General features: G+C 36.9%; 5 protein-coding genes across 6 annotated transcripts; 2 read left to right on the plus strand and 3 right to left on the minus strand.

Moving 5' to 3' along the window:
- Positions 1–1,101: 1,101 nt before the first annotated feature.
- IAA33 (indole-3-acetic acid inducible 33) lies at positions 1,102–2,280 on the plus strand. The gene is made up of 2 exons (NM_125125.3): positions 1,102–1,648; positions 2,069–2,280. Exons 1-2 carry the CDS (start codon positions 1,212–1,214, stop codon positions 2,145–2,147), a joined length of 516 nt encoding a protein of 171 aa, NP_200552.1. The 5' UTR covers positions 1,102–1,211; the 3' UTR covers positions 2,148–2,280.
- Positions 2,281–2,301: 21 nt separating this feature from the next.
- Positions 2,302–4,209, minus strand: GS1 (Haloacid dehalogenase-like hydrolase (HAD) superfamily protein). The gene is made up of 6 exons (NM_125126.3): positions 4,010–4,209; positions 3,512–3,736; positions 3,342–3,402; positions 3,092–3,239; positions 2,912–2,991; positions 2,302–2,835 (listed from the first exon to the last, which is right to left on the minus strand). Exons 1-6 carry the CDS (start codon positions 4,086–4,088, stop codon positions 2,706–2,708), a joined length of 723 nt encoding a protein of 240 aa, NP_568858.1. The 5' UTR covers positions 4,089–4,209; the 3' UTR covers positions 2,302–2,705.
- A 45-nt stretch (positions 4,210–4,254) lies between these two features.
- On the minus strand, positions 4,255–6,164 carry XRCC3 (homolog of X-ray repair cross complementing 3 (XRCC3)). Of its 2 annotated transcripts, NM_180871.2 has the most exons (2): positions 5,069–6,164; positions 4,255–4,522 (listed from the first exon to the last, which is right to left on the minus strand). In NM_180871.2, the coding sequence occupies exon 1, from the start codon at positions 6,108–6,110 to the stop codon at positions 5,196–5,198; it is 915 nt and encodes a 304-aa protein (NP_851202.1). In that variant the 5' UTR covers positions 6,111–6,164; the 3' UTR covers positions 4,255–4,522; positions 5,069–5,195. The 2 variants fall into 2 exon arrangements, with proteins under 2 accessions (NP_851202.1, NP_200554.1); NM_125127.3 differs by having other exon boundaries at positions 4,255–6,164.
- Positions 6,165–6,297: 133 nt separating this feature from the next.
- Positions 6,298–8,676, plus strand: AT5G57460 (muniscin carboxy-terminal mu-like domain protein). The gene has a single exon (NM_125128.5). It carries the CDS (start codon positions 6,509–6,511, stop codon positions 8,447–8,449), a length of 1,941 nt encoding a protein of 646 aa, NP_200555.1. The 5' UTR covers positions 6,298–6,508; the 3' UTR covers positions 8,450–8,676.
- A 1,650-nt stretch (positions 8,677–10,326) lies between these two features.
- On the minus strand, positions 10,327–12,459 carry AT5G57480 (P-loop containing nucleoside triphosphate hydrolases superfamily protein). The gene has a single exon (NM_125129.2). The coding sequence runs from the start codon at positions 12,154–12,156 to the stop codon at positions 10,594–10,596; it is 1,563 nt and encodes a 520-aa protein (NP_200556.1). The 5' UTR covers positions 12,157–12,459; the 3' UTR covers positions 10,327–10,593.
- Positions 12,460–14,005: the final 1,546 nt, after the last annotated feature.

Below are 14,005 nucleotides of genomic sequence, written 5' to 3' on the forward strand. Positions count from 1 at the left end.
TTTTCCCTCTTTTTTGATCTAAGAAATTTCTAATTAAGTTCACATATTTTCTTGGATCTAATCACTCTAAACAACTCCTCCCAAATAACATGAGTTTTCATTATTATTAGAGGGGTGATGTCTACATTTTGGACCAAGGTCTAATACTTTGTTTTACTTTCGTCAAACCGAGTTAAATCCGAGAAGTATGAGATCAAACGTTAAACGTATTCATGTGTGTGTATGTGATGTTACATGGATAAATGGCTATGCATGTATATTCTATATGACGTTGATGTGTGGTCGTGTGGATATATGCGTGTGTTTACCGGTTAATACAATTTTTATATTCTTCGTATGTATGCTTGATGTGTGTATTAGTGTATGAAAAGAAAATGACGTGGAACTCCCGACCAGGCGCGAGTCAAGGAAGCGAGGCGTTCGGCGACGGCAGCGCGGTCGTCTCCGCAGCCCATGCGTTACAATTTACAAGATCTCTTTTTCTATGATACCTTCTTTCATTATTTAATTAATCACCAATTTATAATGTCTTTAATTAATTTGGAGTTTTCTAGCTAATTCACATTTCTTATTATATTGACTCTTTTTCACTGTTTTTATGTTTTCCCATCAGCTTTCTTTTTGTCCACGTAAACATTTCCAAACATTTTTATTTTAAAATTTCTTTATACTTGTATACATAAATACCTAATACCTTGCTGGTAATATATGGTCAAAATTAGTGAAACCTTGGAACATTTCCTGTAACAGCTCTTATTACTCTCACAGTCGCAGTGATAGATATATAGTAGAATAAGTTAGCAAAATACAATAATTGTAAAAACACATTTAATACATAAGCATGTGAGAACATTTTTACGTGAATCCAATTGTTCATTGAATAATTAAATATTAAATTGATTGTTAATTGAGGATTCATTGTCTAACGAGAAATCCAAAGAGCAGATGTACTTTCAAATTAAATGAAACATTTAAGACAACATTAAACCAAACGAAAATTGAAAAATGAAAAATAAAAGACACCTTTTTGTTTGCCACACAATTTACGCTTTCTCTATCTATTTATATGTACATACATTCACTTTCACCAGAATCTCATCAAACACACAGTCTCTCTCTAGCTTAACAAAAAAACACGAAACACTTTGAGTTCCATGTAAGCGTCCGTTGTCTTCTCTAAGTTACAAAAGCCCTAAAACCCTACTCTCAATATGAATAGTTTCGAGCCACAAAGCCAAGACTCTTTGCAAAGAAGGTTTCATCAAGACAACAGCACCACACAACAACCTCGTGACACCACGACACCTTTCATACCCAAACCGGCTTCCAAAAACCATAATAATAGCAACTCCAGCTCTGGAGCGGCCGGGAGATCATTCCAAGGCTTTGGGCTTAACGTAGAGGACGATCTTGTTTCATCGGTGGTTCCTCCGGTTACGGTTGTGCTAGAGGGACGTTCTATATGTCAACGCATAAGCCTAGACAAGCATGGGAGTTATCAGAGCTTGGCTTCGGCTCTAAGGCAAATGTTTGTCGATGGAGCTGATTCAACGGACGATCTTGATCTGTCAAACGCCATTCCTGGCCATCTTATTGCTTATGAAGACATGGAGAACGATCTCCTTCTTGCCGGAGATCTTACTTGGAAGTAATTTTCCTCCCCTAACATTAATTTTCTTTATTATTGTCAGGATGGCCATATATATACAAACTATATATAAAACGAGCCTTATTTTAAACATAGGAAAACTATATTAATTTTTTTTCCCCTAACGGTAAAATACTACAAACACAAGTTTTTCAAGCTGCCAAGAAAACACATGTTCTCTGCTTTTCTAAAAAGACAAATATCAATAATTTAGTGAAATGATATTTTGTTGCTATCCTTATTCTGTATACTCAATTTTGCTGGCTATAGTTATTTTGTTTGATACCGTTATATATCTTTCTTAAAAATTACGGTTTTCGTTCAATGTTTAGTATAATTAGATTTTGAAGGTTTCGTGATCTTTAACTGGCAATATTTTAATACTTGGACGTTAACGAGAAAATTTGCTTGTTGACACAGGGACTTTGTTCGTGTAGCGAAGAGAATTCGAATCTTGCCGGTCAAGGGAAACACAAGACAAGTTAAAAGAAACGAGTGAGGAGGAGAAAGACCGTTTTTGCAACGATGTCATACGATGTTTTGTAACAGCCGATGTCGGTTGAATCCTAATGGCATTACTGTAAAATCATCATTGGATGTGTTTGCTTCTTTGTTCACGTACGAAATGAAAAATAAAAAAAAAGTTGTAATACTAAATATAACCTATTTTTCTTAATTATAGTGTAAAACATGAAACGTTGCAGTAACAACACATGTTAGTGATGCGTAAAGAAGAGAGATTCCAAACCATAAAGAAGGAATCAATTCAGCTATACCGACAAGAACAAAATAAGATAAGCCAATGTTGAAACTTGTGGGTAAGAGTAGTTGTACAAAAATAATTTGTTTAAACGTTGAGGCAAATTTTTTTGTTTGGTCTCTCGTCATGTCACCACTTAGTTTCTTTTTATGTCTTCAATAGCCAGAAAATCATAGAACCCTTGACGACATAAAGCCTCATGGCCTTTGTCATGTACATGCCAAAACAATATAACAAGACAAAGAATAAGCTTCATGATTTGAGTTTTTATCATTACCTTGAAGACGTTTGTATCGTTTAGTTCGAATCTTCGAATGGAGGCAAGCCCCACTCTTCCGGTTTAAAATCGACTAGAGAGGTTATGATTTGATCTGCAACATCTTGGTGAGAGATATCTAGTCTAGGATCCGGTACCATAACCACGTTCCTGTAGATAGACATCAAGATGTATAAACTTGTTTCTCGGTTTTTATTGGCTTTTACATGAAGAGAAACCCACTTACATTCCGGCGTTTTTAGCAGCAAGAACTCCAGATGGAGCATCTTCAAACACCAGAACCTTTTGTGAATCCACAGGACCGTCCTAAGGAATCCAGACGAAGAGGAAACATTAGTCTACAACTCATTTTAAATATGAACTAGTTAGTAATGGAGAATCTTGGAGACTGTTGCCTGTTAGTTACCTTAAATCTCCTAGCAGCAGCGAGAAACCCGTCAGGAGCAGGCTTTCCTTGCTTCACCTCTGGATCATCACCACGAACTACGTGATGCATCAATGAGAAAAGCTCTCTGTGTCTTTGGGTTTTCAGATCATAATGCCGTGTGTGAGTACTGCAAGCGTACAATCAAACATAACAAGTCAGTTTCTGGATTGTAAAGGACAATGAGAATGCAAACTAAATGGTATATTATGAGATGAGGTGAAGAGATTACCCGGTAGCAATACATATTGGAATATTCTTTACATGGAGATGCTTAATGAGTCTACTAGCCCCTGAAAATGTGGAAGAGAATTGGTTCATGACCACATCAAAAACATAAATATCCGTACATGTAATCTTCCTGTGAACCAAATGTCATGTGTTACAAAAAGCAGAATCTACCTGGCATGAGCTCACTAGTAGGGAAAAGGTCTTGCAACATTGACTCTCTCTCGACAAGAAAGTCCTCAGCTGAAAGAGAGTCGCTAATCCCGCTTTCTTCAACAAAGATCCTGGCAGCTTCTATTGCTTTTCTACCCATCATTTTAGCCTTGAGAGACCAATCAAACTTTTTATTGAACCTAGCAAGTATAATCTCTTGGACCTCAGTGTAAAACTTCTCAGTATCTGCAACAGAAACCAAATCAGCATGAATGTATGCAGCAAGAGCAGATAAGCCAATGAAGTTGTGAGATTTTGAATACACAGAACAAAAACTCAATCGCTCGATTTCCGATCAGATTCAAGCTAATTGCTTTAGCATCTTAACATCAATTGTATGAAATCAATCCTGGAAACTAAACAGTCACTACTAAAAAAACCATCAAATCTAAACAACGATAGTGACAGTAGTACGATCTAATAAAGCTGGAGATTGAAGATCAGATGCAAGGAGATTACCGAGAAGAAGACCGTCCATGTCGAATATGACGTGAGTGATTGATCCTCTGCCGGCGGTGACGGCTGCAGGATTCGACATTGTTGATTCGATACCGATAACGACGAACCGAATCCAGTTTCAGTCGGAAGTTAGTTTTTACGCTGGAGAGTGATGTCACTATGACGTATAACAAAAGGTTCATGGGCCGTATCTTGTAAATGGGCCGGTTCACATAGAGAGTAGAAGTTTTGCTCATAGTGAAGAGTGCTAATAAGAGATGTTGAAACTTATACATTGGAACTAAATATGTTTAGTCTTCTTCTATACAAAATAAAAGTGAAGATTCGTATACAGAGCTTTTGTTAATCCAAAGACCAACAACGGCCAAAAAATTTTTCCTCTTGTAGAGCTCCGTCGTGTCCTTCAGATGATTCAATGGTTGTTTTTAGCAACAGCCTTAGGCGGAATCTCTCATTCTTGTATACATCAGAGGCTGAATTGATCCTCTCGAACTGCAGTTGATTCCTCTGCCACTGAATAACCACGGAAAAATAGAAAACAATCGAAGTGTTAAAGATCTTTTAGCTACAAGTAATCTGTTTTAACTCCATTTGCTTACCAATAGGACAATGAAGTATGTTAACTAGATTAATTACTTATGGCACTTATGAAGGCATGCATCATCATATTTTGTGGTTTCAGTCATTTTCTGGTTAGAATCGAGAAATTAGCTACAGAGTTCAAGTGAAAATAAATACAAAAACCATATCCACCAGGATGATCAACACTACCTATTCATAAAGATATTACGGCCAGATATAAAGATCACATCAGCAATTTACTCAACAAATGAAACGATTTGAAGATAGCAACCAAGTGGGAAATTTTCGACTTCGTGCAAATTCAATGATGCAAAGAAAAGAGAATCAGAGAACAAAGTGAGAAGCTTGCAGTAGACTTAGGAGCTAACAGGAATCTTTTAAAAAGCTTTATTATGAATAATTGAACATAGAATGCTTATAAACTAAAAACAAGCACATATCACATCTAACCAAGAGGAGGAATCCGAAAAAATAAACCTGGCTTTGCTGCAACCCATCTCCGGATCCTTCTGCAATGTACATAAATAATGGCTAATGAACAAATACTCCAAAAAATCCGGTGATGCTTCGAACAAAAACTATCCTACATAGCACCCGAGTTCACCTACGCTTGAACCGCACAAATCCCCTCTCGTGTGATCATGAACTCGCAAGAACTCCCAGGCAAATAAGGTGAAAACACTATGTCAAGCCGTCTCTTAGCACTTCTGGACACAGAACTTGAACAATTCTCGTCCTTTTCACTTCTATCTTTAACAATACTACCATCACTTCGTGAAATAAAAAATCTGGAATTCACACAATTAGCCCAAGCCAAGCCTAAAGAAGGAACAACTCGTCTTCCAGACGAATACAAATACCTCAAATTCCCAATCCTCAGCCCACTTAACCCATCAGAAGTTTCAACCAAATCCGTAACCTGATTCGTAATCACAATAGCCAAATCAAACTTGCTAGCCAACTGCTTCAATTTCCCAGATATCTTGAAAAACAAAGAAGATCTCTTCTTAAGATCAGACGGAGTATTATCAAACTCCGATCTAAACAATGCCGCTACAGAATCAAGCACAATCAACTTCAACGGAAACCTAGTTTTCGAATTCCCAACAAACCCATCTATCCTAGGCATTATGTCGAACAGGTGGTCTACAGAATGGACATTTTGTACAAACACATGATCACAAGGATTATCATTGTAATTCGCGTAAATACTAGGGTTTGATTGATGAAACGTGTGCGAGAGCTGATGGAGACGACGAAACGGAAATGGGAACTCTGAATGGAGATAAAGAGAAGAACCGTTGAGTCCGCCGTGTGAAATCGGAAGTTGGGTACAGAGCGAAAGCTGAAGGCAGAGCTGTGTCTTTCCGCAGCCACTCTCCGCAACGATTTCGGTTAAAGAATCGCAGGAAATTCCGCCGCGAAGACATCCGTCGAGGATTTCACAGCCTGTGGTTAGTTTACGATTCGTCGGCGATCGTCGGAGGAGATTCTCCGGCTTAATTTTCCCATTTTGCATTTCACCGCCAAAAGCTACCAATTAAAAAAAAATCGCAAAAGTTATAAGCGCTACAAAATTTAAAAAGACCTAATCGCGTTAAACGACATCGTTTTATCATATTATTGGGCTTCTTACCTTGACATTAGGCCCAATAAGTTAAGAATAAACGTCTACTATTGGGCTTATTTTCAAACCATCGCATTAGGTCCATGCAGGTAGGATACGAGTAATGAAACAAACGACGTCGTTTTCGAAAGAAACAACGAAGATCTCATTTCTCTTTCTCCTTTTCTTCTCCGACGATTCTTCTCAGTTCTCAGATCTGATCGATTTCTTCATCAGATGTTTCAATCTAACCATTGAGATTGAATAGTCACCATTAGTAGAAGCTTCGAGATCAATTTCGAATCGGGATCATGTCGTGTTTAGCCCTAGCTCTGCAACCAGCAAATGGATCCGACATTTTGCTCCAAACTAGAGAATGGTTTCCACCAGCAAGAGCCTTAATCGCTCTCTCGTATTTTCGTCAAATGCGTCAAGCATTAGCGTCCTCGAAGCAGCAGCATCAGCAACAATCGAATCAGAAACAGAATCAAGCTTCTTCTTCTTCTTCTTCTTCTTCCTCCGTTGCGGATCCTGACGATGCCACGGCGGCGGAGTTTGTAGGTGATGATCCACTCGCTGCTTCTAATGGACAGGTTATTGTTGGTGTTGAGAGCAAGTATCGTGTAGTTTATAGATTAGTGAACTCGATCTATATCCTTGGTGTTACTGTCGCGGATCATGATAATTCGATCAATGTATTTGAGTGTATTCATATTGTGAATCAAGCTGTTAGTGTTATTGTTACTGCTTGTCGTGGAGTTGAAGTTACTCCGGAGAAGCTTGGACGGAAGTATGCTGAGGTTTATATGGCGCTTGATATTGTTTTGCGTGGTGTTAGTAATATCCGTCTTGCGGCGATGCTTGGTGCTATGCACGGAGATGGGATTGCGAAGATGGTTCATTCGGCTCTTGATACTGAGAATAAGATCCGAGGAGCTGATAGTTGGATGGCTGTTGAATCGCATGCGGCAGAGCATCAAGCTTCTGTAAACGCATTTTCTAATGCAAGATTTGAATTGCCTCCGGAGACTGTTGCCGCTGGAGATGAGTTCGCGGCGAGCTTGGCTCCAGTGGTGCCTGAATCAGAGCAATTGAAGGAAGAACCAGAGCCGGAGAATAAGGATCCTTTTGCGGCTAGTGAAACGATTAACAAGGAGAAAGAACTTGTGGGTGGATTCAAGAAGACTAAGGATCCGTCCTCAACGGATTTGACTTTGGCATTGGCTGGACTTGAAGTGACGACATTACCTCCAGCCGAGGCAACACAGTCTACGCACATCAATGTGGAAGGATTCGAAGGGCAGTATGGTGGGATTGAGTTCAGCAATGAACAGGCTACGATTGGAGAAACTTTTGAATCGTTTAGTGATGCTTGGGGAGGTGGGTTGGATCCTTCAGAGTTTATGGGACCAAAGAAGATTCAGAAGAAGGAAGGACTCGGTGGGCTTGAGCTGTTGCACACCAGTGATCCGAAAGCAGTGGAAGGCAAAGATGGAGTTAATATCGATAACCTAGTTAAGAAGCCTGAGATGAAAGGTCCTGAAATGTATATCTCTGAGGAAATTAGAACCGAGTTTAGAGAATCCTTGCTTGCTAGAGTAGGAGTAATGGGTGTGATCTATCTGAAAACGATGCCACCCAAAGGCTCTGGTGAAGAGAAAGAAACTGAGTTCTCATTCCGTGTTGAGGGTACTACTGCAGTTAAGAGATTTGCTATGCAGAGTTCTCGGATCAGTAGCTTAGGGAACGGTTTGTTTCACGTGAGAACTGCTCCATCAGAAGAACCAATCCCTATCCTTAAATATAGCTTGCAACCTAAACTAACCCCGTTGCCTCTTAGAGTCCGAATGGTGAAACGAATCAGCGGGACTTTACTCTCACTTATGATACAATACGTCTCAAATCCGGATCTACCTCAGCCTCTGAAAAACGTCGACTTTATCCTAAAACTCCCGGTTGATCCCACATTGCTTAAGGTTTCGCCTAAAGCAATACTGAACAGAACCGATCGAGAACTGAAATGGCAAATTCCGGAGATTCCTCTGAATGGAAGTCCCGGGAGACTAAGAGCACGGATGCCTATCGATTCAGATAACAGCGAGGAAGAACCAGATATCATCTGCTATGTGAAATTCTCGGTACAGGGAAATACTTCTCTGTCTGGTATCAGTCTACGTGCAGCTGCTGAGGGAAATACAGATTTCTTTGAGGTAGATCACAGGTACGAAACCGGAGTCTATATGTGCAATTGATAAAAGTTTCTCTCTAAAAGATTTACATTGTTTATAATTTTCTCTAATGTTCTTGAGTTTGGCCTTTGTTGAGAGTTATTCTTTTTTTTGGTATGTGTCATGTAAGGTTTTGTGTACTTGTGTATCTTGACCTCTCTTCATTGTTATGTTATCTGTTTTACTCGATTTGCTTTTACATTTTTATATTATTGAAATGCGGATTACAAAATTTAAGTTTATCAAATATACTTTGCAAAATGGTAAAGTGGAAGATTCTCCTAATTGTTGTGATGAAAGTATCAAAATAATTGTGGTGGTTGTTGAAGTACAAAGGCTATTATTATGTAAAGACAATCACAAACATTTTGAAATTGTTGATCTCTAAATATCATATTACATTATACATAACAAACTTAAGACAGTAAAAAGTATAGATGTTTTGATTGATCAGAACATGTAATATAGTCTTGAGTACTAAGGTTGATATAGTGTCATAATCTAGTGCCCGTTTGCAAGTTGTCGCAATTTTTTTTGATGTAAAATAGTGCATGCAATGACCTATTTTTTAGTGACATTAACAATAACCACTATGGTTCTAGTATCATCTCCCTCGAATAAGGCCTTAACCCCATTAAAGATTTACACTATGGTTTTAGTATGATCTCATCTCCCTAGTATACAACACATTTTGTGTAGCTTTACTATACATCATGTTTATTTTAAAAAGTGGGATTGATTCCACATGATTCTTAACATATAGTCATATAGATCTTGCTCCTGTCAATTACATGATGCATTAAAAAAAATCAGCTGAGTATATTAACAATTACGAAAAATACTAATCTCACATCATACCAGCGCGCCGAATTAAATCCATAGAACATGTCATTCTTAGGTCAATTATCCACTATGACATTTCTTTATTTAAAATGATAATGTCATGTGGGTATTAAGCACCAAGTACAATCCATTCCTAACTACGGGTTACAAAATTAAAATATCAATAATAATTTACATATTTGTCTCTTATTTGTAGAGTGACATGTCTAGTTGTCCAGATTTAATATAATAAACTAGTTGATTAATAGCAATTGCTTGTAAATTACTCAAAAAGTAAGCAGAAGCTGTGGGATCCTAAACACAAACCTCTAAAGAGATGATGAAAAAAGAGATATTGATCAACTTGGCCTACCAAATCGTCAACTTTAAGTCTTTAACACTTCACATTTGATTAATAAAACATATAATTTGAGTGTTCATTGACATATAAGAACGTATTATATTGCAAGCTAAGGGATGAATTCTCAACCCCAACCGGCCATACCTAATATATGACAGCTCTATTTATCACTACACAAAAAGGACCAATTATTTGTTTGGTTTTACACCTATTATAACAATCACTATATTACATAAAATGGCGAGTACATGCTATACACGAAGGTCAGTTGGAGCAAGATGTCTGAAAACATTTTTAAGTATTCATTATTCAATAATGTCTTGACTCGAGAATCATGTGTCTTCACTCTTCAATAATAATCCATAGTTTTATCCGTCTTGTTTATATGCAAAACAATAGTAGCCACTGTATTTTCAGTATTTTAGTAGATGAGATTAGGTGTTTGGGTTATTAGCCTCTTTAAGACTGGATAACTTATGCATTAAAATTATTAAAAGTTTTAATTGCTTCCAAACCTTCTACAATAAACATATCACCATCCCACCCAAACACCTGGTATATGTGTATAGGCAAAATACTAGTATTTAAATATTAACATGCTATTGACTAACACATGGTTATAGTTTGACAAATATTTGGTCCAAATTATTTTATGCATAGTGATAAATGCTAATGGCACCCAATGAGATCCACTTTTGCATTTCCCATTCCCCACATAGAAAAATCTTCATCAACCATTTGCCTTTTGAAACTCCCTTTTTTTTTTGGCCAAATCCTCTTGAACCTCCTTTTTTAATCACTCTTCTTTTTACTTCAAAACTTTTCTCATTGTAGCACATTTTTGTTTCTTTCACTTTCTAACTTCCGAGTTTCATACTTTCATGTTTCATCTACTTGTAACAACCAAAAGAAGAAGAAATATCATAACCTTTGACCATTATGTTCTACATTATAAAACTTTAAAAGAAAACAACAAAAACACATTTCAATCTTCTCTAGTCTTACAAATGTTATCCTCAAGCTCAATCTCTTCTTCATCATGATCCTCATCTTCATTTTGACTATCTATTGCCCTCTTCTCTTGTTCCTCAACAACTTCCAATTCAGTCAAATTCCCACTTCCACCCCTCAATTTCCCATCTTTCACATTTCTCTCCCCTCTACTTTTTAAATCCTCCAACAACTCCCTAATCGCCTTCTCTTTATCCCTCCTATTCTTAATCAAAGCCTCACTTACATCAGCAGGAGTCATCTCAGCCTTCTCCACAACCATCTCCATCTCCTTCAAAACGTCGCCGTTTATATCTTCCACCCCATACCCCAAATAATTCTTCAACAAAATCTTCAACGATGGGAAGTTACAAAAACTCATGTAGATATGCATATCCATTCTCCCACTTCTAAGCAATGCAGGATCAAGCTTCTCTATATGATTGGTCGTAAACACAAAGATCCTCTCACTTCCACAACAAGACCAAAGCCCATCTGTAAAATTCAACAAACCCGACAACGTTATAGTATTCCCATTACCACCTTCCTCTCCCGAACCACCCGAACCTGAACCCGAACCGTTTCTTGTCTCCGCATCATAATAACTCCGTTGCGACGATACATTACTACTATTCTTCTTCCTATTAGTCAAATTAATCGAACAATCAATATCCTCTATAACAATAATAGACTTAGAACTCGTTTTCATCAACAACTTCCTCAACTCCGAGTTACTATGAACCTCAGTGAGCTCAAGATCGTAAATATCGTAACCGAGATAATTCGCCATCGCTGCGATCATACTCGACTTACCAGTACCTGGTGGCCCGTACAACAAGTAACCTCTCTTCCAAGCCCTACCAGTCTTCTGATAAAAGACTTGACCTTCAGCAAAATCTTTAAGATCATCCATGATCTGTTGCTTCTTTCTCGGATCCATAGCTAAAGTTTCGAAAGTACTCGGATGCTTAAAAGGAACAGATTCCCAAGGATGTCCTCTTGAGTCAAGAGACCCACCTCTTGAGTTAGTATAAAGCAACCGGTCTTGGTTTTTCCGACGAATCTCATTAGCTCTCTCCATGATGTAATCAAGATAAGAATTGAGTATCAAAGTTTTGTCCTTTTTCTTGATTCGTAGAGTGAATCCACGTTTCTCTTCAGGTAATGGTCTCCAAGCAAAAGTCTGAGTTTGACGCTGTGTAACGACGTGTTCCCATAGAACTGTAACGCCGTTAAAGGTGTCGACGATTGAGTCGTTGTTGGAGAGACCGAAAGTGATGGAGGAAGAGTTAACGGCGCGGGTTAGACTTAAACGGTTTCCGGCTATTGAGACGGAGGAGCTTAAGTAAAGCTGAACGGCGTTGTAGAGTTCGTTGGTGTTGACGCCGTCGATCTCTGTTATGTCGAAGTAGCAGTAAGAAGAGAAGACGTGGAAGATTCTGTTGAAGAATTTGAGGAAAGCGAAACGGAGCTCCGGTGGGAATATTGATTGCATTAAGCTTTGACAAAATGCTAAAACTCCGAGTAGTGAAGCTAATGATGTCCAATACTCTTTCATTGTTTTTGCTTTGAAGTTAGATCAGAGCAAAACAGAGTGAAGAAAACAGAGGATTTTTGTCAAAACAGAGTGAAAACAGAGGATTTTGATCAAAAACAGAGGATTTTGGTCAAAAACAGAGATTTATTTTCTAGAAGGTGAGAGAGATTTGTGGGTTTAAGAGATTAAGAGAGATAAAAGATGGGTTTCGTTGGATTTATCGACTAGAGATTATTTGCAATGAAAACTTGAGAGAGAAGAAGGAGAAAGGTGAAAGCTTTGAGAGATCAAGAAGAGAGAAGAAGAGAAGGGTTTGTCTCAATATATAAACTTTGATAGAGAAAAGAAAATATGAAAAGCTATAATATTAGCCTGGTGATGGTGAAAGAGGGCAAGAGGGAGATAGGTGGGGGACATTAAAAGTGAACAAGTGTAAAAATAAGAAAAAGAGTATATACAAAATGCAAAATTGGGATTTGGAGTTTATTTCTTTGAATATGAAATGTTGAATTTAAGGCTAATTAGTAATGGAGTTGCTGGATTTGATTTTGGGACTTTCCTTCTTGTTTTCTTTCTTTTTCCTAAATAATGGATTTAGACTTTTCCTTTGCTTTTTTCAAGTAACGTCTTTAGACTTTTTATATAAATAACAAAATTTGTAACGGATTTTCTAGTGTGTGACAAAATTGTCATCTTTTCAATATTGATTAATAATTTAGTATAAATGTTTTTTTTTTCTTTTTGTTTTACATTTTAGGAGAAATGAAGTGATTATCATTAGGCACGCAATCTTTTTGTTATATGTCTAGTAATTACTGTGTAGATTGAATTAAAAAAAAAACTTAAGATATCCATTTACCAAAAAAGAAAAATATTATTTCCAGGAGGTATGAATATAAAAAAGGGTAACGAGTTGATGTGATGATGTGATAGTCCACAAAAGTGAATGAGGTTAAAAAAGATTTTGGGGTTGTTGCAGAGTAAAAGTTATAGACAAGTACAGCTAAGTAAAACGCCCCCTGAAAAATTTAACATGCAGAAGAAACATATGTTGGTGTTTGTTTGTGTTTTTTTCAAAACATTACAATTTTTTGGAGATATATTCACGTTTCCTCCAATCCAAGGGAAACCATCTACTGATCCACGTATATTTTCTTTTGTTAATTCGAATTGCATATGCTTTTTTTTTGTGAACTACATTAACAAGTAGTTTTAACACAGAACAAAACAAGTTTTTTTTTGAATCAATAGAGGCAAACATTTCATGTGCGGCAGTTCAAAACAATGCAAATAATTTGGAATAGAAAATTTAAAATATATGACAGTGTGACAGATACTTTGAGAACATATTGTATGGGTTGGACTAATTATGTAACGTTTATTATTTCCAATTTTGATATTTGGGACCCCAAAAAAATCGAATTTAGATATGCCAAATATATATATCATAGTATCTTCACATTATCAAAATAAAATTGACATTAAGGGAAACATGATCAGAGAGTATATTACAAGACAAAAATCTTCATATACAATAGTACCAAGAATCACCTAAACTGAGTATTACCTTTTTTGTTATATTACCTTTCGTTTACTTCGGGGGTGTTATTGGTTTGTGATTTATATGGAATTTTTAATGATTTGAAATGTTGTGAAAAATCTTGTGTTATTCAATTAAAATTTTATAAGACTCTTTTAAAGTTTGGTGTTATTAGATTTTGATTTGTAAAAAGTAATTTAAAGTCTTCATAAATCTTGAGTTATTAGATTCATACTCTAATAAAGTCATTAAAAAATTTGTGTTATTCAACTAAAACAAATGAATCTATGATTGTTAATGATTTAAATTATTGTGTTACTGGTTTATGAT

This window comes from Arabidopsis thaliana, chromosome 5, assembly GCF_000001735.4.
Source record: "Arabidopsis thaliana chromosome 5, partial sequence".
NCBI classification, from domain to species: domain Eukaryota; kingdom Viridiplantae; phylum Streptophyta; class Magnoliopsida; order Brassicales; family Brassicaceae; genus Arabidopsis; species Arabidopsis thaliana.

Excerpts from the sequence above, each read along its gene's own strand:
- AT5G57480 (NM_125129.2), bottom strand. The coding sequence starts at position 12,156 with ATGAAAGAGTATTGGACATCATTAGCTTCACTACTCGGAGTTTTAGCA.
- GS1 (NM_125126.3), bottom strand. The coding sequence starts at position 4,088 with ATGTCGAATCCTGCAGCCGTCACCGCCGGCAGAGGATCAATCACTCAC. Across the intron at positions 3,737-4,009 it reads CATGGACGGTCTTCTTCTCG|ATACTGAGAAGTTTTACACT; the intron begins GTAATCTCCTTG and ends TTTCTGTTGCAG. Across the intron at positions 3,403-3,511 it reads TACTAGTGAGCTCATGCCAG|GGGCTAGTAGACTCATTAAG; the intron begins GTAGATTCTGCT and ends CCACATTTTCAG.
- AT5G57460 (NM_125128.5), top strand. The coding sequence starts at position 6,509 with ATGTCGTGTTTAGCCCTAGCTCTGCAACCAGCAAATGGATCCGACATT.
- IAA33 (NM_125125.3), top strand. The coding sequence starts at position 1,212 with ATGAATAGTTTCGAGCCACAAAGCCAAGACTCTTTGCAAAGAAGGTTT. Across the intron at positions 1,649-2,068 it reads GCCGGAGATCTTACTTGGAA|GGACTTTGTTCGTGTAGCGA; the intron begins GTAATTTTCCTC and ends TTGTTGACACAG.
- XRCC3 (NM_180871.2), bottom strand. The coding sequence starts at position 6,110 with ATGCAAAATGGGAAAATTAAGCCGGAGAATCTCCTCCGACGATCGCCG.